Genomic DNA, 26,374 nt, shown 5'->3' with positions numbered 1-26,374 from the left:
AAGTAGAATCAGCCCCAAATTAGGGACTATGAAAGGCAACAGCATCCATACAACATGAGAAGTCAGGGAATGAGAAAGAAGCTACAGTAGAGGAACCCAAAATGGAGCCATTAGAGATTGTTCTGGTGTCTGGAGGAATCTGGGTTTGAGTTTAAATGGATCCCCCCCCCCCCAATTATCCAGCCTTGGCCCATCCCTGTTAGATCTGGAAGACAGATATAGACATAATTGCAGGTATTGAGCAGAATCAATATTATTTTATTTCTGGAATTTTACTTCAGCTTGATTTCTGGTGAAGAACTTCCCATAACCCGTCTCTCTTTACTAACCATCAACACTTGGAGACAGCATTATATCAGAATAAGTTGGTGGAGCTGGATTGTTTTCAGCAGGGGCCACATCATCTCCAACGATAACAATGGGCACAAGGTCTATGTCCTGAAACACAGGGGAGGTAGATCATTCCAAGAATTTATTTTCATCACTGCCATCATCATGGTGACTGTCTTCAGTGCCAAGACCTTTATCTTCATTAAAGTAATTATCCCAAATTATTACAAAGCAGAACTCTAACTGCATAGCTGATGCCACACATCTTCATTTGTAGGTATTTCCCTCCACACCAGACATTCTCAAAAATGCACATGGTTCTTATTATGTATTTAAGTGATTGCCGGTGTTTCTAAGCAGTGTACATAAAAATGTAAAAAGCATACAGCAGATAAAAACAATCCATGCAGAGGTTTTCTGGCTACGTCACCAAACAATGGTGGTTGCTCCTCGCTGCCCTCTGCAGGCAGCGAGGAGGTTCAGGCAGAGGGAAGCCAGGATTTATGAGGCAAAAGTCCTGGCAATGTTCTCCAGTGGGGTCTGGGGAGCTCACTGCATTCCGCTGTGCCCATATCTACCAACTTGAAAGGCAGAGTGGGTGTGACCTGGGAGTGTGTCCCTGCCATGGATGAGCCTCTGTCTCCGGCATGATTTGTGGTCGGTTTCTCCATAATTCAGACAACTGGCATTAATCAAGAGTCGCTCCTGCTAATGAGCTGCTGAAAGGACTGGGCGTGGCTCTTTGAAGGTATCTGAATATTTTATTTGAAGCTTGAGAATCCTTACAACAGCCAGAAAAGGAAGGGGGGGGGGACAAGGTGCTTTGTGCTTTCTTAAGCTTTCTTATGGTTTTTCAAATGGTCTCCTTTTTTTCCTGTCCTCCGCTACATAATGAAAAGAATGTGTGTAGCCACTGCTTTGTTATTCTGTTTGTTACTTCGGAGAAGAGGGGGGAGGCTTTTGATTTATGCTCAACGGGGAATTTAACAAGGTTTTACTATGCCCTTTCCCCTCAACAGAGGCTGAATGGACTTTATTTAAAATTAATCCTTGATTGAACTAGGCTGAATTTGAGAAGAGATCTTGTTTTTAACTGTGTGCCGAGGAAGAACTCCAGAGTGGAATTTTAATGGCGGAGTTTGGATATGCACTCCATGTGTTATTTATGGCTGCAGCTCATACGCTTGTTGGTAAACAGTGGAAGGAATGGAATGTGACCCTGTATGATCCAGATAAACACTGCAAATAACTGAACAATGGAACTGAACAATAGAAGATAGTCATTAAATCTCACAGCACACCAGGTCTGGAACAACAATGTATATGAAGGACATGTGAAATGGATTATTTATTCATAAGATGTAACAGAGATGCTGTTTGTAAGGTGAAATAAGTGACCGGCTGGAAGAATGGTTTAATGTCACGTGAAGGATGTCAACTGGACTCTAAATAAAAAATTATGTGGCTATGTGAGGAAATGATGATGATCATATGTTTGGAACAGGAGTGGGAAACCTGATTTTAAGAAAATGCATTAAATTAGATTAATTTGGTTTGATTTGTAATAATTTGGTAAATGGGGGGGGGTTTGGGAAAAAACCCTCAATCTGTGCAGAAAGCAGGCTTGATGAGCCCACAGCTGATGGTGTGTGTATGACTTCAATCATATACAGTAACTGACCCTCAAGGAAAGCAGGTTTGAAGTCACTGCCCACCAGCTGATAGGTGATGACTTCAAGCCTGCTTATCAGTGGCACTTCAAAGCATGGTGAAGGGCCCTTTGCAAGCTCTACATCTTGCTTTGAAGTCCAGGCAATCATCACCTGACATCAATGTGACATCAGGTGATTGACAGGTTGGCACTCCCGTCTACCTGTCAGATTTGGCCCACAAGAAGTATGAGAGATAAGGATCTGGTGTACTGGCCAGATCAGGTTCCCCATGTCTGATTCAGTAAGTATGAAACCCCAGGAGCCACAGATGTAGAGGTGGAAGTGCCTCTCCTGGTGGATATATACCCTCTTTCCCATTCCCCCTTTAAGCTAGTATCACACCACAGATACCAGCTGAAGTTTCTGAGGAAGCTACAAATGCCTGATGCTAGCATAGCAGCATTTTCCATTCAGGTTCATTTGTTTGCATAGCTCAGGTGTGGTTTCCTCTAGACGCTGTTGGGCTGCAGTCTTCCAAAGTAACTACTCTATTCTGAACTTAAAAATAGAAAGCGTAATGCTGGTGGTCAATAAAAGAGGTTTAAAGACTGTCTCAAGGCAAATCTAAAAAAATGTAGTATAAACACTGACAACTGGGAAACACTGGCCTACGAGAGCTCCAGTTGGAGAATAGCCTTTACCAAAGGTGTCACTTGAACTCAGACACTTGAAGACACTTGAACTCAGGATGCAAGGGAGAAATGTGCTAAGAGGAAGGTGTTAGGAGTGTCCTACTCTCGTGTAGGACCTTGTCAGAGACATATGCCTGACTGGCATGTTCTCTGCCTCCTGATCGATCGTTCGGGAGCTTCAAAAGCTTTCTTTTGCCCGAAAATCACAGCAACTATGCCAAAAAGCATTGGCACACTTAGGGATCCACAGAGTATTCGAAGTTTGTGTAACAGAACGAATAGCACAACATTTTGGCTAATCTACTTTATTTACATATAATACACTCAGAGCATTTTGACTTAGCTCCTGCCTCTTCCTCATCAGACAGCAAAGAGAGAGAAAACAAAGGACAATAGTCCCCCTTCACGGAACACAGTAATACCAAAACATCCTATGTTTGTCACTACCCACACTGTGGGATGAAAACATACACCGTCATGTGATAGACAACAATCCCATGACTGCAGACACAGGGAATGAATCTCCAACATCAGGTACGCTTGGCAAATCCACACCATGATCAACTCCCGCCCGGAAACCAATGTCCCCACTGTGGAAGGACGTGCGGATCCAGAATTGGCCTCCACAGTGACTTACGGATTCATTGTTAAAACCGTGTTTATGGAAGACAATCTTACTCAGCCACGAATGATTGCCAAAGAAGAAGAAGAAGAAGAAGAAGAAGAAGTTCCCACCAACCCCAGCCAGCATGGCCAGTTGTCAGGAATCATGAGATTTGTAGATCAACAGCATCATATTGTCTAGCCCAGGCATTTTCATCTTACCAGCTTTCTAAAACAATTGCTTACCATCTTGTTACAGCAGGTTGCCTCACACCCGAAATGTGCTGTTGGAACGGTGATGCAGAACTCCAGCAAGCAGAACAGGAGATGCACAATACAAAACCCGTTACCTACTTTGTTGAAAAGCTGCAGAACAGAGAAGCAGGTGAAATGACAACTCTTATATTGGTAAATCAGTCGTGAGGATAAAATGGGTCTGAGGAGAGCTTCTTGGAGGAAAGGTGGGATATAAATGTAAAAATTAACGAATTAAAAAAAAAAAGCCGCTTTGAAAGGGTAGGACAGAAACTTTCTAAAATGAATGCACTAGCCTGAATAGTAAGACATCAGGAAGTAAGTCCACTACTGAGACTGTGCAGTACATGGCGTTATGAGAATAAAAATGGGAGAATATCCTAAGCTACATATCTCTGTGTCTTTCCTCATCAACAGAACCTCCTCTCTTCTCCCCAGTTTCTAACTTTCAGCCAACAAAGGGACCTGGCTGTTTTTGAACAAGGATGTCTCCAGATAGGCATCCTTCCAGGTTGGTGTTTCAGAAATAATTTTGAGGTGACATATGATGGCATGAATCACAAACATGAGTTTGACCAAACTGTGGGAGGCAGTGGAAGACAGGAGTGCCTGGCATGCTCTGGTCCATGGAGTCACGAAGAGTTGGACACGACTAAACGACTAAACAACAACAACATGATGGCATGAGATGAGAGGCAGCCCCCTGAAAATTATTTCTGAAACACCAACCCAGGAGGTTGCCTATCTGGAGACATCTCTGTTCAGCTTCTACTTGCCTTATAGTAGGGAGAAGGTGTGGAAAGAGGTTCTAAGAAAACTCTCCACTTCCATGTGAAAGACCCAGTGTGGCTATGAGACTTACCAAAGTTTGACGTGGCAAAGTGCAAGGATACAGACATCAGAAAACCCAACCACTAGCTAATAACACCATCAAGTTTGAATACTGGGAATGGGATGGCTGCTCAACCTTGGATTAAAATACTGATTTCTCAATTGATTTCTGTAGGACGGTTCTTAATTCCATCCCAACATTTATTAATATATTCCCGGTGTGAACCTGGAAAGGACCTAACCAGACAATTATGTGATTCGCTCTGGCCTTTTAATATCGAGGTGGGTCCTCTTTTGATAAGGAAATGTGGTGAACTGGATTTAAGACTGGCAAAATGAGAAACTGAAACAGACAGATTTCTCCATCCCTAATCCCTGGCCATACCTTGGGTTTGGTTTCTTTGAAATGATGATCAGTGGAAGTGGACATGATTTATCTCTTCACACAAATATACAAGCCAAGGTCCCGCTTCGTTTGGTTTACAGTGATAACACTGGATTCTCACAGAAAGAAGATCAGGCCTCGTGTGCCTTTATAGCCCAGTTCCAAGACTGACAGGCTACTGCTTCCACACACACACACACACACAGACACACACAAGCTAACAGAGAAGGAAATAAGTCCTCATCCCCAAATGGCTTTCTCCTTTCAATAGAACCAATGGATTGAGAGACAGGGGCACTGACCATTCTTGCCAGGGCCATGAAGATAATATCCAGCAGTCCTGCTTGTTCTATTAATCCTCTCCTGGCCAAATCTCAGTCTTAGAATCAAGAGGCACAGGGCTGTAAGAGACACTTCAAATGACATCCAAACTAAACCTCCCAAACTTACAACATTAAATTATGATAATGATATTATATGATCAAAGTTATTGTGGGACTTGCTCACTTACCAATGTTCTCTCTGGATAAGAACCGGGATAGCCATTGAAAAAATAGGGTTGATTTATACACAACTGTGCTGTGTACAGAATTATGCCAATTGTTGCCAATGTAGCACTTGCGACATGCATTCCCACATTGCATTTCACCTGAAAGAGTGATATGAAGAATCAGGATACCAAAAAATACACACAGGGTGTGTGTGTGTGTGTGTGTGTGTGTATGGAAGCCAGCCAATGCTCATGTCAGGTGTGGCTACTGGGCCTGACAGCAAGCTGCCTTAGTCACTAACTATAATCAGACCATTTAAAAAACTTACAAAACATGGAAGATGTCTTATATACAATTAGCCCTTAATCTGTACTAATTGTGTTCTAATTTTGTTTGAATTATGGTTTGTTATTGTTTCATTGTCTCTAAGAAAGGTTGCCAATGAAACGCGTTGGGTAATTTACTGTTCCCTACATTTTTCAGTGCTACCCCTCCCCCCTCCCCTCATCTACACTCGTGGTTTCTTAATGCTAAAAATGGGTTTTAAAAGGGTTATGATAATCATATAGCCATATGACATTCTTTTAAAACATCAACAATGTGTTATTAAAATGTGACACCAGGTGACACTGCTGAGTTCGCCCTGTCAAGTAAGTGGGTAGACCAGGGGTCAGCAACCTAAGACCCATGGGCCTGAAGTGGCCCATGGAGGCCATTTAACTGCCCCCCGAGCCGCCCCCAAACCGAGCCACCCACTCAGCGAGTCCCCACGTGCTGTGCTAAACCAGGGGACTCTCTTCCGTAGCTCTGGAAATCACTTCTGCGCATGTCCAGACACCGGAAATTGCATCTGCAAGGGCGCAATTTTCGGCATCTGGGCATGGACAGAAGCGATTTTCGGTGCAGCGGACATGTGCAGACGCAATTTCCAGCATCGCGCTGCACCTGTCCGGCCCACAGAGGATCTCCGTGGGAGTGATCCGGCCCATGCCTGGTAAGCCTTGCCAACTGAGGTAGACTGCAGAAACAGAAGCAGAGGAACCAAATACTTCTTTGTTTTAGAATATCAAAAACATCATTCTAGGGACGTTTAAAGAGTGAGTATAGATCCAGCCCAGGTGCTCTCCAGATGATGTTGGAATTAAATTTTTTATCAGCCCCAGCTAGCATGGCCAAAGGTCAAGGGTGCAGTACTGGTGCAGAATGGTCTACTAACATATGGAGGGCACCAAGTTGGGGAAGGCTGATCTAGAGGTATAAGAAAAACAAAATTTATGACCAATACTGGCCACATCCAATATTACAGAAGAAGAGAAAAAGGTATATAGCTCACCAAACTGCGGTTCCTATATTTTGTAGCTGACACAGCGATGGATCCAGCAACAATGAACTGTTCAAAAAAAGGGGGGGGGGGGAGATGCATATCAATTCATTCAAAATTTACAGTAAAATACTCTCTACTTAGAAAAACCTGGTACTGTGGGAGTCTTGTCAGCAAAACATTTTGGCACCTGAGGCAAACCACAAAACGATGCCTCCCCTCCCTGCCAAGGAAGAAGGAGCAAGTGAAGATCTAGATCAGGAGCAAAGTTCTAGATCAGAATCTGCTGCCCCCATGGATTCTGCTGCCTGAGGCATTTGCCTCACATGCCTCATTAGTGTAGGGGGTGTGGTGACAGTAAACTGTCAATACACACATAAAAAACAAAAAACCCAGCCACGCAATGTGGTTTTATGTTGGATCCTCCCACCCATTTCCCTTTTTATGCACGGACTGGGAAAAGTTGAAACAAATGGGGGGGGGAGTGCGGATGACACCCAAAAACATGCTGCATGGTATGCATCAAATCCACTTTAAACTGCCATGTGTACACATCCCCAGGCAGTCACGTTGATCCTCCATGTGGTTTCCTGTCCCCCCCCCCCAACAGCCAGTCAACACTCAGCATGCTTAGTCTGCTCGGCTGAAAACCTTGGGGTTTCAGTAAGCCTGATAACTCCACCTTGTGAATGGATGGTTCCATTTCCCTACACACAGCAGGAACATAGGTACCTGCTATATACTAAGTAAGACCCTTGGTTCATTTAGTTCAGAATTATCTACTGGGAGCAATTCTCCAGAATTTCAGGCAGGGGACATCTCCAGCCATACTTAGAGATGCTGAGACTGAAATCTAGGATCTTCTGCAAGCAAGGCAGATGCTCTGACACTGAGATGTGGCCCTTCCTTATACATGCAAGAGAATACAGTGTTCAGTTTTGTTTATTAAGCAACTGTAAAATCAGCATGCTAAATTAGATCTCAAGCATCTGTTCGGAACTGGAAATTTTCCAATGCAGATTACCCCAGTTTGCCTCAGAAAATTTTTCCAGAACCAATTCAAAAATTTCGAGATCTTCATGACTGACTTGTAGAATTGAGGTTGCTGTTAGTATATACGACCATGACCAAAACCTTCACTATATAAAATAAAATAAAAAATATGTAGCCTTAACAAGACAAGAAAGAGAACAAGCATAAAAAGAGAAAAGTTTTTTGTTACTATTCAATTCTTATTCTTTCAATGATTTTATTTAAAAAATGTTAAGTACACCTCTCAGAAATGTTGAATATTAAGTAACATATAAACACCTTAAATAGAGAAAAACCTCTCAAATGCATTACGGCAAAGGAAAGAGATTACCCCTAATAATGTTCTGGCATTTCAAAATAATCCAAAGGGCTCCTATTCTTTTATGTTAACTTTCACCACCTGCCTCCTTACTTGAACACATGAGGAAATGTTTTTGAAAATTGCCAAGTCCCAGAGTTTAGCATGATGGATTCTTAAATGCGAGGCAAAGAACACGATACTTACAAATATTCCACCCCAGCATGGAAAATATGTTACATTGACCAAAGGGGCATAGAATGAGTCCAAAAGAAAAAATGAGACTATCCCAAAGCCAATTTGTATCAATCCAATCATGATCTGGATGGCCTGTAGGAAGAAAATACACAAACAATATTATTTTTAAACTGTTCCTAGAGACCTGGAAATCTAGAATGATAGTTTTTGCTACTATTTTCATTTCACTGTTTTATTTTTATTTTTGCATTTCTTATCATTGCTAGCTGCCTTGGGCATGAATCCTGACAATACTGTGCATTAATATTTAAAGGAAACCAATAAAACTGATATGAGCTTACTCTTTAGCACAGTCCGGAAATATCACCTGAGCAAAAGCTAGATGAGGTATTTTGATCACTGCAAAAGTAAAAGAGGATCTCTCCTTAACCAGATTTGAGCCAAGAAATGTGAACACCCAATTTTCAATCTGAGGGATTGGGACATAGGAATTAGATTAAGTTCATATTTAAAGGTGAAACTGCTTTCTGAAACAATGTGAACACCCAATTTTCAATCTGAGGGATTGGGACATAGGAATTAGATTAAGTTCATATTTAAAGGTGAAACTGCTTTCTGAAACAACACGGGCATCAAAACACTTCTCTGAATTTTGCAATGCAGTCCTCCAATCAAATAATGTTTACAAAAAGGCATATATTGGAAGAAGGGATATGTATAAAATGAACATATCAGTGAAAACAACGCACACAAATGTATTATACATGAGGAGACTTGCAAAAATGTGTACATCAGTTAAAATATGTGTATTAGACAAAACAGCATACAATTCACAATTTTCATGGATTTTTTAAAATAAAAAACCCCCACAAATTGCTTCAGAAATAGCGAGAACAGAATTTAAGACTGGAAAATAAGAAACTGAGAGAACAAAAACTGAGAGATAGATCGTTCCTAATCCTGATACGGATGAAATACAAAAAGTGACAAATGAGTTCAACCCAGTCACCAAAGAGAAACAACACATAACTTTCTACAACTTGGCTTTACAAAAGACAGTGCTTAGATTGGTGTGCCAGCAGTGAGCCTGTATAGGTCTGTAGATCTTCCCTCAGTTCCTTATGCCCTGATTACCCCCAGAATGGGCTGCTCTAATGAGCTTTGTGTGAGTCTGGGTTTGAAGATGGGTTGAAGCTTCTTTTAGCAACTAAAAAATAAACTAAGCACTGTTAAGTTCATACACACACTTTCCACACCCCCATGAGTCATAATCTTTCACTCTGTTCTGCTCATTAAAATGCACTTGCACATAACACCCATGGCAGCAATTCCCTTCTGAAGGTTCCTTGGGCTGGAGGTGGGACAGCACAACTACAGAGGACCTGCTTAAAAGCCTAACCAGTAGTTAGGAAGGTGGGCACAAGAGATCTTAACCCTCCCTGACTCTGCTATTGGCTCAAGCCAGCCATTTCCTCCATTTTTTCGGGTGATAATCTCAACATTCTCTGGCTCCACTTCCCTCAGTGCTCCACGGGTCCTAGAAGTTCACAGGACCTTGCCATACTTTCTTAGTGCTTAAAAACCTGTTTTTTCTTTTAATTTACAAACTTAATGTTCTTTTTCGTTCCTGGAGACAAAATTGAGAATGCAGAAAGCACTTCCTTAATTGGGGGTTGTCTTGTTTTGCCTCCAAACTAGTAGGTATGCAGGTACATTGTATACCTGGGGCTCTCAGGAGGAAAATCCTTGGAGTTTCCCTAAAAACATATCGTTAAGGGTAGGCTGCCCCTCATTCATTCCCTGTACATGGGCATTCAGCACCAGAAAAGTGCATCTCTCTAGGCTCTCCCTGACTCTCCCTGCCCCTCCATCTTCTCCCCACAACAACCCTGTCAAGTAGTTTAGGCTGAGAAATGGTGACTGAACTATGGCCAAGTGAGGGTGTTCAATCTGGGGCTCCCTAGCTTTAGTCCAATGCTCTAACCACTACACCACACTGGCTCATGATATGAGAGCTCTGCCTGTTGCATATTTGAAGTGTTGAAGTGACCATTGCTCCTGGTGACCACTGAAATCACCAGGGACAGAAACAAGAGCAGGTGACATCTGCACTTACCCCTAAAGTCTTAGCCTCTACTTTTACTTTCTTCTCCAGTTCCCTCACCCAACGCTTCCGCTCAGGTTGGTTGCTTCCAAGCTGCTCGTCTATATATTGTGCCGCTCCTGGTTGTTGCCCAATGGTAGCATGGATCCCCTGGCCTGCCTGAATTATGTCGGCTCCATTTGGAAGAATGAACGCTATTATTCCATTTTGTCTTCTCACTGGATCTGTTGTCATAGCTGAAATGTCTGCAAAAACCAACCAACCAACAAAAACAAATCAAAATAGCAAACAACCTTCTCTCAGATTTGGACAAATATAACAAACTTTCCCCTACGCACAGAAAGAGGAAGTTCCACTGAGCTATGGCCCGTCCATCTGTTTCTATGAATCCCTCACATGTTTGATAAAACCATGTGGGAATAGCACAAATGGCCTGTTTGGCTTCTGAGAAGACAATCCCTCCCCTCAGGCCAACAATCTGAAAGACACAACCCAAAAAAGAAAAGGGCTGAGAAAGCACCAATTCTTTGTCATAGAGGTCTTACCGATAACAGCAGGAATGGAAAAAATTATAGAGGGGCCGGTCGTTGCTGGTCTTTCAGTAGAGCCAGTGGAGAGTGTAATAGTTTTAAGAGAGTCCCTTGTACATTGACTGAAGCAGTGTCACACCTCCCCGTTCCCCCTGCACCAAGAGAACCACCAAATAGTTGCTTCCTTAAGCAGATGATAAACAGGACAAGATCTGAGGCCAGATGAAACACATACACCATAAATCCCACGCACTGAGTCATAGAAGGAACCACAGTTGCAATCAGTCTTCTTTTACATGCTGTGTACAAGATTCCCTTTCTCAACCCAAACAATTCCCAGAAATAAACCAACGTGTCACTAGACCCAAGCTCCGAAGATTAATCTCCTTTTACACGCTATGTACCACATCCCCTTTCTCAACCCAAACATTTCCCAGACATAAACCAACAAGTCAATGGGCCCAGGCTCTGAATATTGTGAAGTCAGATATTACAAGTGCTCAACTCACTGATGGGGAGTGAAGCCTTTACCACCAACCCATAATGAAGTCATGATACTTTGCTGGCATATGTACTCAGAGTCCGTGAGGTCCTTTGCTTTTCCTCTAGTTCAGGCAGAGGTCCCTCCTGCTGACATTGTCAGGGTGATGTTCCACTGAAGGAGGAGTAGTCAGGCTGCAGCACAGCTGAAGCATGAGTTCTCCTCAGGTGCCTAAGGTTCCTTCAGTAGGTAGTTCCTTCCATAGGCTTTGCATTGTAGGAACATGGCTTAGTTCTTTTGCACATCACCATTGCAGGGACCCATTCCTTCTCTGCTTGCATCCAGATCTGGCCCCGTTCCTCAAGGAATGCATAAAGCATTGGTATAATAATGTTGCTTATGGCAGCCTCCAGCTGTTCATGGGCTCCAGTAATGAATAAAAATAACATGACATAAAGTAATCCAACATCACAAATACAACATAAATCATATAGAATAATTAACAAATAATCAGTGAAACAATTACAGTGGTACCTCTGGAGGCGAACAGGATCCATTCCGGAGCCCCGTTCGCATCCTGAAGTGAATGCACCCCGCGACTGCACATCTGCGTGTGCATGGGTTGCGATTTGCCGCTTCTGCGCATGCGCGTGACGTCATTTTGAGTGCCTTCGCATGCAAGAGCGGCAAAACCCGGAAGTAACGCGTTCTGTTACTTCCGGGTCGCCGAGGAGCGTAACCTGAAAACGCTCAACCTGAAGTGACTTCAACCTGAGGTATGACTGTACAATTTATAAAACACTGTTTACAAAGCAACAACTAATAAAAGCTAAATATCACAAGTACTATTATATGATTAACAAAGCAAGGCAGCATTTTTAATATAATATTGTAAGCAATATGAACAACATTAGCAAAATAACAACTAAAAAAATAAACTAAGCACTCTTAAGTTCATACACACACTCTCCCTGTGATTCATAGTTCTTCGCTCTCTTCAGTTCCATAAAATACACACAAAATACACATAATGCCTGTTGCAAAGCCATCTCATCCAGATGCCATGACAGAAGGGGTCCTCTGGTAGTGGGCCCTGGTGGAGAAGGGGCTCTTGGGCCTTCCACCAGTGGTAAGGTGGTTGTTGATTCTGGGTGGACTGTCCAGGTGCCACTGATGAGAAACTCACCCACATCGGTCCCAACAATCAGGGTGTCCTGATTATCAGGATAATAGCGATCATCAGGAGGTTGATTCCCAGTCTAGGAAGCCCAAGTAAGCCTCCAGATTGGAGAGAAAGGGAATCCTATGCCAGATGGCATTTCCTTATGTAAAAGACTCAGGATTCCCATGCCACCTGCCCTTAAAATGGGTTCCGGTTATTCAAAAGTAAGGGGAAAGCCCTCTGCGACTCTTTGAGAGGACACCAGTATCCTTTACAAAGATGTGTCTTGGATCAATTAAGCACCAGCCCCAAATAAAGTTAAATACCTCTAAATGTACTTACGTTGCCCTGCTTCCTTCACTCTTTCTCAGTCTCTCAGTGTGCCAGAAATCTCACCAGGAAGTAATCAGCATCAGACTTAACTAGCAGATGTCCTAGGTTATTGAACTACTTTAGATAGTTATTGAACTACTTTAGATAGACAGAATGAATGAAGGGTAATATATTTGTAGGTAGGAGGAGACATCACACTTTTCCAAGGGGACAGCATAGTTTATTTCTGAGACTATTTTATAGCATAGCCAAAAGACAGGTAACCCGTTGTAGCCCTAAACAAAATCTGGAAAAAAGCTGAAGCTGCCTTGGCTATAGTATCATTGTTGCAAAGTATGATTGGAAGTGATGAGGTAGAAATGTGGTTCACTTTGCATGTATAGGCAAATCTACTTAGTCTTAAGCCTTTGAAATGTGTGCATCTCTGAATTTTGTAATGCAGTTCTCCAGTCACGTAATGTGTACAAAATGCATGTACTGGTGTAAGGTGTGAAACCCCCCCCCACAAATTAGTGAAAGCACGCACAAATGCCTTGTATTTGGGGAAGTTGTGCTTTGCAAATTTGTGTAAATTGGGCAAAACTGAATACCCAGAAATTCATGCTAAACGCTGCTGAATTTTCTTAAGGACTTGCTTTGGGGGGGGGGGTCACCCCTGTCTTCGCTTGGAGTATTTGTGTGCTTGGATAAAAACTTGAACATGCCTATTACTCAATGTTCTGTGTTCAGAGTTGCTCTCTGATGGAAAATGCCTCAGTTGACTGTTTTGTATAACTTGTACAGTAAAATCGCAACTTATGTGCATTTAACATCTGCAATTTCAACTTTATGCAATTGAAGGCTGTCCGGTTGAAATCACACAAATTAAAGGCATAATAACAAATATTATATTAAATTAATCATACAGGTTGAATTAAATCATACAAATTAAATTAAATCAATCACACAAATTAAAGCTATTTTGCACAGGTTTTTCCTGGCATGGTAAGAGCTTTTAAACTCTCTGCCTTGCTTACCAGGCTCTGGGATGCTCTCGCAAGTTCTCACAGGAACTTGACCCACAAAATCTCAAAGAGCACCCCAGAACCTGATAAGCTTGGGGGTGGGGTGGGGGACAAGGCCTGTTTGGTCCATGGCTCCAATAAGGTAAGGCTGCTTGTGCTGGGTTGACCTTTCTGCCTTTACAAGCCATCCCCAGAGCATAACCCATGTGATTGTATTGCATTGGTTAATTGTTCATTCAGTCGTAGAAACAGAAACAGTTCCTAGGATACCTTTGAAAAAAAGCAGATTGTGTAATGTGCTTGCCTGCTAATTTGTGTTTGTTTCTCAGTTTCACAGATAACCCACAAATAAGAGAACATCCTGCTGCTTATACGTGTTTTCAGCCCAGTACAGGAAGACAGTACACAGACACTTTATTATTCACTGGCTGGAGAAAGCTGAAGAGTGAAAACAAACAATTCAGGAAACACACCAATTTCCTGTGGAAAACCCCCAGTCCAAGGGTAGGACTTGGAGTTTAGATTTTGACCCAAGGTGTCCTTCATGTTTATCAAGGGATGGGGATGAGGGAGAGATAAGCTATGCAGTAGATATACTTTGTACAATATTGCAACATAAGGAAGTTCTTTTACTGTTTCTAGACATCTGCTGCTATGCATATCATATCTAGTAATGTTTCTTCTGGTGATATATGTGCCTTCTGTAGTTGACCTTTGTAATGTTTTACTTTGAAGTCTTTATGACAACATTTTAGGTTCCTGTTAATTATGTTACTTCAAATGTATACTCATATTTGACTTTTTCTATCATGTTTTGTTCTGGATTGTTTTATTTGATGTTTTAATACAGGTTGTAAACCACTTTGAGATTCCCCCTCCCTTAAAAATATAAAGCAGATTAGAAACGGAATGACTAAAAATAATTATCGTAGCTTTTAGTAAACAACTCTAAACAGTAATAGCTGCTGTCTTCAATAGCATATCCTCTTTTACTATTTTGCACTTCACATGTTCTGGAAGGGATTGTTCCCTAAACACAGAAAAGAAGGTTTTACATGTCACTATGGGACACGGGTGGTACTGTGGGTTAAACCACTGAGCCTAGGGCTTGCCAATCAGAAGGTCGGCGGTTTGAAACCCCGCGACAGGGTGAGTTCCCGTTGCTCAGTCCCTGCTCCTGCCAACCTAACAGTTTGAAAGCACGAAGTGCAAGTAGATAAATAGGTACCACTCCGGTGGGAAGGTAAACGGCGTTTCCGTGTGCTGCTCTGGTTCACCAGAAGTGGCTTAGTCATGCTGGCCACATAACCTGGAAGCTGTACTCCGGCTCCCTCGGTCAATAAAGCAAGATGAGCGCCGCAACCCCAGAGTCGTCCACGACTGGACCTAACAGTCAGGGGTCCCTTTACCTTTATGAGGTATACATCTGAACCCACATGTGTGTCCACCACATTTCCAAGCGGCTTAGAATCTTTTGCTGGAGTTAAAACGTGTGTGCATTATGAACATGTATTTCTGCCCTTGATCTTACGCCCAATAAGGCGTTCACACATCAGAGGAATAAAGGAAGATTGGTTTATTACATGAAATGAAAGTGACATTAGTATATGGATGCTACTTCAGATAGCAAGGTTACAAATTTAAGCATGCAGCAAATCATACAGCACACAGACCTTAATTAGGAGAATAAAAGGATCCCAAACAATCCGAAAGCCTGAAGGGTAGGTGCAGCCATTTGCCACAGCCATGCACTAAAAGTAAAGTGAAAGAGAGAAGTGAAGGATAGGCCTGTCCTGAAGTAAGCGGAACCCAAGTCGGAGTTCAGGGGTCTGCGCTTTCCATTCGGGAGTTCTACTCTCCCTGTCAATATCCTATACCAAAGTTGCAGCCACGGCACATAGCCTAGATGGACAGATGACAAAGAATGTTAGGAAATTGGTAATGTTGTATTTTTGAGATTGCTGGGTTGCTAGTGAGATAGCAATGAAAACCTCTGTCTTAGCCTCTTCACAAGGGTTTGAGGGCAGACTACACGTTGTTGTTATTGGCTGGAGGATCAGGATTGCCTTCTGTGGGACTTACATCTTGTTTGAAGACAGGGGATGGTGATACAGTTGTGGCCTGAGAGACACACAAAATTATTTTACTATATAATAAATAAACAAATAAACAAATAAATAAATAATAATTTATATCCCTCCTTCCCCAGCCGAAGCCGGGCTCAGAGTGGCTAACAACAGTAAAATAATACATATGAAATTTATTCATTGTTATCATCTTTGTTTTCACCCTAGCATCATTTCCTGCAATATTCATCACAGCAATATTTATTAAAACAATTCCCCTTCATTCTTCCGGTGTATTAGAACTCTTACTGGTCTCCCTTCTTTTATGACTGAATGACCAAACATGTTGGAATAATCCAAAGGATTCTTACTGCTAAATTCTTACTGCTAAGGGCCTGAGCCTGCTTGATTATGCTGAACAATTTTTAAAACTATGTTACGGCATGATTGGAAGGCAATTGTGATGATATGTGTCCTAATAATTAAGTGATGCTTTGTGTCCTAATAATTAAGCTATGCATCATTTTAACAGCATCTAGGGTCTGACTGAGGTTACAACATAGTTCCTATTAGCTAAAAAGAGGGGGTCAGTGGTGCCACACATACTTTGAATCTAGAGAAGGTCTTAGATTCAATCCAGTTGGAAATATTACAGGTAGCAGCACCAGAAAAGACTGGAGAACCAATTCTGGTCACACTGGACCAGGGGCTCCAACTCCCATCAGTCCCAGCAAACATGATCAATAGTCAGGTTGATGCGGAGTGTAAAAATATCTGAGGCACCATGTTGGCTGTCCCTGCACATTTCCACACGAGGTACCAATTTGTTTTAAAAAGGCCCTCAGCATTTTATTGTGCATTTACCCTTATAAGAACATTTTTGCAAGCAATTAGCCCTCATATAATGCATGTTTATATGTCATTTTCATAGGCCTTTTCGTATGCACATCCCATTAATATCCACATTATTTTGGTAGGAGAACTACATAACATTTAGAGATCTACAAATTTTGAAGAACAGCACCTCTCAGGTGGGCACCATTGTCATTATAAAAGGACAAGGTTGCTGTTCATGGTGAGTTCCAGCACCTCTTTTTCTAGAAAAATAGCACTGCAGCCCAGGGCTTTCATGAAGTGTGAATTAGGAAGGTTCACATTAAAATATGAATGAAACCAAACTTCTCTCCCACACCTAATGGGGACTGATTCAGAAATCAAAACTGAAATGAACGCATCTTCTCATAGAGAATCACACCTCCCCATGTACAAAATTGTTGATTTTGGTTGAGGAGAAACTATAATCTTATGAACAAGAAGGGTAACCTTGAGAGAAGACTTGCCGTCTACTCATGGGAAATGAGAAATAAGTGCAGAATAAATGAGTTGCTTGAACAAGACACAAAATGTCCTCAAAATAGCCTGTGGCCATGGATGAAAAAAAGGATATTGAAACACTTACCATGTTGTTGCTGGCTGCCTTCATCCCAAGATGTGCTAAGGAAACAGTGATGGCAAACTCCAGCATGGTGAGCAAGAGTAGAAGGACAGCAAGAGCAGTACCGGCAGACTACACAGCAGAGAACCATGAATTGCATTATGCACTTGTCCCTCCTACAAATTTGTCCAGTTGTAGCATTGAATTACGTCCTGCCCTACAACCTACTCTTGGGAACAGTTGGGGACAGTGAGGTGGTGACCAATGTGATCTGTTTGATTAAAGTGGCAAACGCTCACCTGACAAGATTTGATAGTCTGCTATACTTGGAGCACACACATGAAGCAAAAAACATGTGAAGGCTCTTAATCTGGAATATGACACATTCTTGTTAATTCATTTTACACTGCATCACATTGTATTACATTGTACTACATTGTTAAATCAGCTGTACAGTCAAACCTCAGATTTGACAACTGAGGTTTGACTGTATTATGGATTCACTAAAGGCAAGAGCAATCTAAGGAGCCCATGGAAGAGTACCCTCACATAGCAACCCTCCCTTGGCATTTGTCTCAGATGCTTTTAAAACCCAAGGGCCTGCTGATGACTAGCATCCTGCAGAACAGTGTAGCGAACTACACATGTCACACCATTATTTCAGAACCAGTTTAAATGGAAGGAGTCCATCATAGCTTTGAAGGACAAGCACAATTGCATTCCCTGTTGAAATGGCATGTGAACACCAGTGTACATGATTCTTTCCTTCACCCCCTACTAACAATGTCGGTAGTACTCTTCATTGCATACATCTTTGCCATCTTTCAGCTGTATTGGGTTGGCTAACCTTTGGTCCACTGGATGACACCTCCCCTCACAGCTTTACTGTTGGGCATGCAGAGTGGGGCTGATGGGAATTGGAGTCCAAGGACATCTGGAAGGCCACACCTTGGCCAAACCTGTCCCACATCCCTTGCACAAAGGTGACAAATGCCTGAGCAATGGCCCATTCAAGAGGTGCCTTTGTATCCCATTACAAGAGTTGGTTTGGATATCTATGCTCCACCAAACACAGTTGGGGTTACACTGAAAAGTATCAGGTATTATAGACTAATATAATAATAAATGCAAGAAAACATGGCTTTAATATACCAAGGCACCCAACAATGGCATTCATCCATATGATGTTAGGATGGTTCTGAGAACTGGAGTTGCACTCAATGAAGGAGGCATTGAAGTGCCAAATAAAGTGGCTAGCGCTGTGGGTTAAACCACAGAGCCTAGGGCTTGCCAATCAGAAGGTTGGCGGTTCGAATCCCCTTGACAGGGTAAGTTCCCGTTGCTTGGTCCCTGCTCCTGCCAACCTAGCAGTTCAAAAGTATGTCAAAGTTCAAGTGGATAAATAGGTACCACTCCAGAGGGAAGGTAAACGGTGTTTCTGTGTGCTGCTCTGGTTCGCCAGAAGCGGCTTAGTCATGCTGGCCACATGACCTGGAAGCTGTACGCCGGCTCCCTCGGCCAATAAAGCGAGATGAGCGCCGCAACCCCAGAGTCGTCCGCGACTGGACCTAACAGTCAGGGGTACCTTTACCTTTACCTATAGGTTAATCCATTGACTCTTAGCTGAAATAGAACAAATATCTGATGTGCTGAAAGTGTAGAAATTTCTCCCATGCTCACAAGTTTGCCAGAATTCCACATTTCTAAATGCACAACCCAAAATGCAAAGAAAGGACATGCATGGTCAAAAGAACCACACAGGCAGTTTCAACTTTACTTGCCGTTTTCTCCACAGTATTCTCCACTTCCTCAGAGACAAGCTGTTTTTTTAAACTAAGCAGTGGCTGGTTTCCTTTGCTGTAGGAACTTGTGCTTTGAAAACAGGAAGCGAAGCTCAAGGTAGGTGCATGAGTCTTTCCCACTGACACATGCTCTCATTACTGGATGTTGCCTGTAAAGTCAATGTTTTTCATACTTGTATTTGCTTGCTAACTTACCTGCAGAAAAAAGCCTTCAGAATCACTATAATCTCTTTTATTATTTATATCTATCTCCATTGCATATAGAATGATGCCAATTGTGGCCATTATAGCACTTGTGATGTTCATTCTCACACTGGACATAACCTGAGAGAGAGAGAGAGAGACACACACAGAGAGAATGAGTTTACCAACAAAAAACTTAACTGCCTTAAATTCACCACCCCCTCTACCCTTGATTCCTAACCTGATTTGCTGGTGAGCTGTACTATTTGTCTGAGGACATTATCTAGTTCACACTGCAGAGCAGCAAAGGCCAAGCCAATAGACCCTTCTGTCTCATAAGTAACCTGGTGTCCAGGGAATAAAGTGTCTGTCCCATGTTCCAAACTCCCAATACCCTACCCCACCCCCCACCCCCTTGGGATAAAGGTTCATGGAATCAAGAGTCAGGATGGAGAAGAAGGGAAGAAGAAAGAGAAAACATTCTACATCTCACCAAGGCTTTGCTTGGGTATTTCTCAGCTGCCACAGACAGTGATCCAGAAAAAATGAACTATCCAAAAGAAAAAGAAGAAAATGCATTTTGCTGCAGTTCACTTAAAATCACAGGAAAATCAGTCTGCTTCCAACTACCATTCATAGTACTATGGCATAATGGGAATGATGTCAGGTGATAGTATATTGCACAGACAGGCGGAGACCCCCCAACCCCGGGCGACACCCAAGTGGAATAATGACTCAAGACAACGTGTTATGGGATTAAAATTTGGCCACAACTTTATTAAAACTTCAGATGTAGGGAGACCTTGGCTTAGGCTTTGGGCGTTTATCCCTCCCAGTCCCTGGCCAGGGATCTGGGGAACATCAGCATTATCCAGAATGTGTAGGGATTGGGCTGGCTCTGGAGAACGTCTGTTCAAGCAGAGAGCCTGCCCTCCATTTTGCCGCCATCGCAGGGGAGAGCAATGAGAATCTAATGGCGTATGGCCTATGCCTCCCCTCAAAACAACCCCTTTAATGGGGAACCCTGGGATTGTCACCGCAGGGGGGGCATGGGTCACCATTTCATGCCCCCCCTCATTTAGGGAAGATAGACTAAAGGATTCCGCCCAAGGCCTGAAACCGCCAAAGTTGTGACGTTTTGCTACAGGGAAGGCAAAACCTGCCAATGCAGGAAAATTCCTTTCTGGCCCTTCAACAGTGACCATAATGTAACCTGCGTACCTGTGAAGAAGAGGTTAACCTGCAAAAGAAGGCTTAACTGATGGAGGGAAGGGTGGGAGAAGCACTGGAGCTGACTAAGAACTCCCAAGTAAGTTCCACCCACTATTGTGTGGGCAGGGCGGTCCCTCCCCTTACCTGGACAACTCTCTCCTGGCAACGCCTCCCGAGGTGGGATTGGTTAACTGGCAGATGTAGGCGGCTACCTCCAGATGTTCAGCCGGATGGGGGGGGGGTGAATCCAGGCTGTACTGCCGGGAGCCACATGGGATCGGGGGTCTGCACACAACCACGCAAAATGCGCCCCCCCATTTGATGTGGGGAGCGGTCATTCTTTTCCCCTATGGGCAAATCGTTAACTGAATCACCTCTGAAGACAGATGAGAACTTGTATATAACGTATACATGCATTTCCGTCATATTTTTTTTAGAACTCAGGGCATGACACATTATTTCCTTTCCCTTCACTTCATAATAATTCTATGGCAATTCCATTTTGCAGAAATAAAGCAAAGGGTGACAGTGGCTTATTTTCCCTGCTGTTAGGCATCTGCACCCAAAAGGCCAAATGCTGAATAGCCATTCTAATGTAGATCTCTTCCTCAAGGTTTAAAGTCACAGAACCATGGGCACTGAAACAAACTTCATTCTCAAAGGTGCGTAATACTTACAAATATTCCACTCCAGAATGGATAGCCTGTAATAGAAGTGAAAAGTTTGTAGTATCGACGAAAATGAACAATTACAATTGTCCCCAAGCTAATGTAGATCAGTCCCAGCATGACCTGGATGGCCTGTGAGAAAAAAGTACAGACAAGATCAAACATTCCCCTCCAAGGTGGCTTACATATTAAAACAAGAGTACATCAACTGTGAGAGAACAAAACAACATCCTTGAAACTCCCGAGTATTCTATAAAAATTCTGCTGCTCTTCAGATATTGCTGGTCCCCAACGCCCATCAGCCCCCATGGTCAATGGTCAAGTATGGTAGGAACTGGGGTCCAACAGCCTCTCAAGAACCACAATTTAACCACACTTGCTCTAAAGCACGTTTTATTAATAATAAAAAGGAGAAGAAATCCCCTCTAAAAACTGCTTAAAACAGCTTTCCAAAAAGGTGTGATTGTGGTGGATTTCTGGATGCCAACATGTAAGAAGTTTCTGAAGCCTGGGGCCACCACTGGAAATCCCTACTGCTGAGCAAGTAAGTGTCCATGGGACAGGGCTGCCATACGTCCAGATTCGGCCCTCAAAAAGCTCAACAACTTTGCCAAAAAAAAAGCTTTAGATTTTCACTTTTTGAAATATGGCAACTCTACCATGGGATTGAAGACAGATAACAAGAGAGATACGAGAAACCTCCACATGTTCTTTCTATCAACTCCGGCTCTCTCTTGGCCTTGAAAACTCGACAGATACAACTTTCACATGGTGAATATAATGGGTGCCTTGGACTATCAGTTTTCAGAACCCAATCTCATCAGGAATTACCCTGAAAATTTCACTGCTCCTCTGTATGTTTGAGTCAGTTGGCCAGTCAGTTAGTGAGGGCCGAAAGTATTGAAATATCACTAACAAAGTCACATTGGACCAGAGGATAATCTGCTTGAATCTTTGTCTGGTAGTCCCCTGGTAAGATACCCCCATGAATCAATTTAGTCCTTCCTACACTCTTGGCAGGAAAGTACCACCATTCCATGGACCTGAACATATCAAAGAAACTTACCCCCAGAGTCTTGATCTCTATTTTATGGAGTTTCTTCAACAAATCTTCTTGAATCTGTTCGTTGTTGGAACCTCCAGGCTGTTGGCCTACATTTTCTATACATTGCACTGTCCCTGCTGGCTGAAGTCCAGGGAATTCCTCACCTGCTTGGATGGCACCATCAGAGGGAATCAACACTACTGTTCCATTAGACTTTATCACTGGATCTGTTGCCATAGCTGAGATATCTGCAAAATGCAACCCATTTGGGGTGGGGGGGGTGAAAATTTCAGCTTCAATTTCCTAAAATATCAAAGGGACACGGCAGCACCCTTTAGTTAAGCCAATTGGCAAACAAAAATAACACCCTTGCCATGATAAGCCTCACAATCCTATAGCTTATAAAAGTGATGCCTGCAGAGCCAATGACTTAAAATTTTTGGATAGAGATAATCTTTCATTAGGACCATCAACATGTCATAAGTCAATGCGGGATAAAAAAACATCATAGGATATCTATACCGGTCACAGACATTTCACCCTCCACATCTGCATTTAGGTAGATGGACCAAGGAAATTTGTGGGTACATGGAGTCATAAGAAAGCACAATTTGTGACATTGAACATCATTATTGATCATGGAGTCTGTTAAGACATCAACCTTAGCTTCCAGTCTTCTAGCTGTGTAGAGCTGGAGTCAAGATGAGAGGTGTTTTCACCATAATCTCTAGTGCAGTACACAGTTCTGACTTCAGTGAGACAGTCTGCTCTTGAAATCTGAAACCCACAGCAAAACTCTTGACTGTTAACAAGGCTGGCCCAACACCTTTCCATAATATGAGAATCAGGGTCAGCCCAAAAGGTTTTGCTGCTGGAAGCAGACCATTAATTGCTTATCCAGCACTGTTAGGACCAACTCTAGTAAACACACAAAAGTAGTGTAAAATTCAAACGTTCCACAAACTCCAATAAGGTCAGATGTACCTTCAGTTCTTTGAAAAGGTTCTGGTTATTCAGCAGTGAAGGGAAATCCCTCTGCACGTGCTCAGAAGCACTTGGTTATTCCTTCAAGTCTTTCAGAGCTGAGCCTTGGATCAGATTAACTACTCTGCCCAAATACCTTAACTCACATCTAAGCACATTACACTCCCTGATGTGCTTGTTCTCAGCCTGATAATCTCTCTGCAAAGTGGTAATGAAAACAGTGCTTATTGTTGGAAAATAGGAAGTAGGATGGTGTTGTTTCAAGTTATTCTTTTTAGGATGTGGTTTATCCAACCAACCAAGTATTTGCAAACTTGCATTAGTGCAATAAGCCTAATATTGCAATAAGCCTGATATTGCTGTAATCTTCAATTTGTAACTACAGATAGTTACAATAAATGAAGTCAGCTATTATTCAGATCTAATGTTACACATGACATACCTTCAAAAATGCTTTTTAAATATATTTCCCTCATTTTGCTGATGTTCTTATTATATTTTTTACCTGCCCTTCAGCAGCAGATCCAGGGTGAGTTGCAACAGTTTAAAAATCATCATCACTATTATTATTGCTTTATTTTGTCTAGCTGAAGCCATTATTAAAAAAAGAAAAATACATAAAACAGAATGAACATAGAAAAGAATACATTACACAGTTAAAATAATTATTTAAACCAAACATTTGCTCAGAAAAGTTTGCTCCCCTGAAGAACTTACCATCTCCACAAATGTTTCTCCTTAAAATTGCTGCTCTAAAGGCAAAACAGATCACTTTTTTTAGAGGTATAGGGGACTCATCCCCTAATAAAAAGTTAATTAAGTATCCAATTGATCTCTCTATTTGGAGATTTAAATCTTTAAACAAGACTGCTCTTAAATTTATGTAGATTAAGGCAAACCACTAAGTCTTTGGGTAAGTCTTCAGGCACATTACCTCCATATGAGCAAACTCTCTCTTCATAGTGACAGTGTCCTTCAACTATGGCAGAGTGGATTGACTGAAGCCGCAGAGCTGCAAAGTCTTTTCTTCATTTGATATTTGTGATGCCCACATAGTGTGGGCATGGAGTCTAAATGGGAAGCTTGGCATACAAAATGGCACATTTAGACAGCCAGGCAGAGGTGTGATCAGCACAAAACCCATACTTTGAAATGTGAGATTTCATGTGGTGAGATGCCATCTCAAAGCCTAACGAATTCAGAATGTCCAAAGACTGGCCGTATTCGCTCAATAACTTGTAGCATTTCTTGATTCCAAGATGGGACCGCTCTAATGTTAAGATTCAGCATCTCCTTGAAAGCAGAAATTACTAAAATGGGCCTTATCCCCCTGACCTTTGAGGCATAGCTTCTTCTCCCAGTTTGGATGGCTCTGGCAGGTGCCTAGCTCTGCCTCCAGCACAGCCACTTTCTCCCACAGGGTCACCACCTCGGCACCCAAAGATGGAACTTCGGACATCCTTCAGCTTTCACTGCAGATGCAGCTGCTGAACAAAGCAAGCCAGAACCAAGCAACCACAATGACTGCTAGTCATACCCACACCCCCTCAGAGCCCCTCGCAGCCAGACAGCAGTCTTGTGAAAGGCCCCACCTCCTTCACTCTCTCACCCACCGCTTTATTTATAGGGGACCCACCAACTGAGGTATGGGGGAATGGTGGAAGACTTTCTTAGGGGCATTCAAGATCTTGTTTTCATAACAACAGGAAGTGCTACCATATTGAATGGGGTAGAATGTGTTAGAGTGAAGCACAGATCAGAACTTCCAGTAACACATTGAAATGCTGTACTGAAGTGAAGACCCCTTGGGAATCCAGACCTCTGTGTGACAAAATGAGAAACAATAATGGCTTAAGGGTTTTCGTTAGAATTCCAGCATTCTCAGGGCAGTTGGAGACTATGGAATACCGAAGGGCAAGGATACGTACTCCAGCCTTCACAGAACAAAGATATAGTTCAACAATCCTAAAATTTGAGAGTCAGTAGCACATATGTTGTAAAAGTGTGGTGATCTGTCATGCAACAACCCCATTGAAGAAGATAACAGAGGTTACCCAGACCTTGTTGCTAGTTGCAAAGGGGTCCCTATAACAGTTCAAGCTTCAGGGCCCCCAAAATGTAGGTCCACCACTGTATGAAGCAGCCCTCTATTGATGGATTTCTATCCTAGCAGCTCTATTTACAGAAATTAATATTAGCAGTCACTTTCCCCCTCAATGGAATATTCATATAGTCATTTCTATATTTAAGAAAGATGATCCTAGCAAATCAGCCAATTACCGCCCTATTAGTTTGTTGCACATCTCATTGAAAATATATAATAAATACTTGTTAAATAAATCACATTATTGGCTTGAGTCTAGTGACATGATAGCAGAAGGAGGGTTTATGTTGTAATCACTCAACTACTGCTCACTGCTTTGTACTTTCCCATCTGGTACATAAATATGTAAAACTCAAGTGCAGATGTTTATTTGGAGTGTTTACTGACTTTTCAGCAGCTTTTCAAATCCGTATTAAAAACAGATAAAATAATTTACTGTCACAGGAAAAGGGAGGGTTCTATTGTGCGTAATTCCTCAGGTACAGGAAGTACTGTCAGCATGGAAATGTCCTTTCCTCATAAACTTGTTGAAATAACTGTAGTTCTCAATTACATTTGTACGTACAGATAAGAGTTACGATAGTCAAAGAACATTCAGATTTAATATTACACATGACATATCTTCAAAAATGCTTTTTAAAGCTATTCTCCTTGTTTTGTTTATCTTCTTATTAAGCTTTTCACCTGCTCTTCAGCAGCAGGTCCAGGGTAGGTTCCAACAATTTAAAAATCAGTATTAAAAACAGTGAAAATAAATTTACTGTCACAGGAAAAGGGAGGGTCCTATTGTATGCAATTCCTCAGTGGATGTGTGTAAATCATCACCACAGGAAGAAACGGAAAGTGCTGTCATCATGGCAATGTCCCTTCCTCAATCGCCCATCTGACAAAATCTTCTTGCTCAACCTGTAGCGAAGGGCCAACGAAAACTCACACTAGATGATTATAGGAATACCAAGTTCCTCAAATGAGACATGAATGCATGCTCATATTCTACCACTGATATGCTCAAAATATTAGAAGTGTATTAAGCACTTGAAGGTTCTTCAGTTAATTGTAAACATGAGAAGGGGAGAATGAGAAAGGAAATAGAGTAAAAGAAACCGTCTCTTTCACTGCCACTCTGGTGAGAGCCCTCCACATTAACCTCCAAAATGGCTGCCTCAGCTTATC

The 26,374-nt window shown here is 42.3% G+C and overlaps 2 protein-coding genes across 9 annotated transcripts; both read right to left on the bottom strand.

Moving 5' to 3' along the window:
- Positions 1 to 253: 253 nt before the first annotated feature.
- LOC310680016 (membrane-spanning 4-domains subfamily A member 8-like) lies at positions 254 to 13,730 on the bottom strand. 7 transcript variants are annotated; one of them, XM_083446129.1, is made up of 8 exons: positions 13,715 to 13,730; positions 12,708 to 12,815; positions 10,205 to 10,437; positions 8,098 to 8,220; positions 6,573 to 6,629; positions 5,260 to 5,397; positions 3,524 to 3,643; positions 254 to 438 (listed from the first exon to the last, which is right to left on the bottom strand). In XM_083446129.1, exons 3-8 carry the CDS (start codon positions 10,424 to 10,426, stop codon positions 325 to 327), a joined length of 774 nt encoding a protein of 257 aa, XP_083302255.1. In that variant the 5' UTR covers positions 10,427 to 10,437; positions 12,708 to 12,815; positions 13,715 to 13,730; the 3' UTR covers positions 254 to 324. The 7 variants fall into 7 exon arrangements, with proteins under 7 accessions (XP_083302255.1, XP_083302258.1, XP_083302256.1 ...); XM_083446132.1 differs by lacking the exon at positions 13,715 to 13,730 and having other exon boundaries at positions 12,692 to 12,815; XM_083446130.1 differs by lacking the exons at positions 12,708 to 12,815; positions 13,715 to 13,730 and adding an exon at positions 12,390 to 12,607.
- Positions 13,731 to 15,263: 1,533 nt separating this feature from the next.
- Positions 15,264 to 24,593, bottom strand: LOC310666026 (membrane-spanning 4-domains subfamily A member 12-like). 2 transcript variants are annotated; one of them, XM_083416501.1, is made up of 7 exons: positions 24,433 to 24,593; positions 22,135 to 22,361; positions 21,078 to 21,200; positions 19,682 to 19,738; positions 19,201 to 19,329; positions 17,228 to 17,335; positions 15,264 to 15,823 (listed from the first exon to the last, which is right to left on the bottom strand). In XM_083416501.1, the coding sequence occupies exons 1-7, from the start codon at positions 24,554 to 24,556 to the stop codon at positions 15,731 to 15,733; spliced, it is 861 nt and encodes a 286-aa protein (XP_083272627.1). In that variant the 5' UTR covers positions 24,557 to 24,593; the 3' UTR covers positions 15,264 to 15,730. The 2 variants fall into 2 exon arrangements, with proteins under 2 accessions (XP_083272627.1, XP_083272628.1); XM_083416502.1 differs by lacking the exon at positions 24,433 to 24,593 and adding an exon at positions 23,098 to 23,290.
- Positions 24,594 to 26,374: the final 1,781 nt, after the last annotated feature.

Source organism: Podarcis tiliguerta (assembly GCF_965153285.1).
Source record: "Podarcis tiliguerta genome assembly, chromosome: 1".
In the NCBI taxonomy this organism is placed as follows: Eukaryota; Metazoa; Chordata; class Lepidosauria; order Squamata; family Lacertidae; genus Podarcis; species Podarcis tiliguerta.
This window is presented reverse-complemented; position numbering and strand designations above follow the sequence as displayed.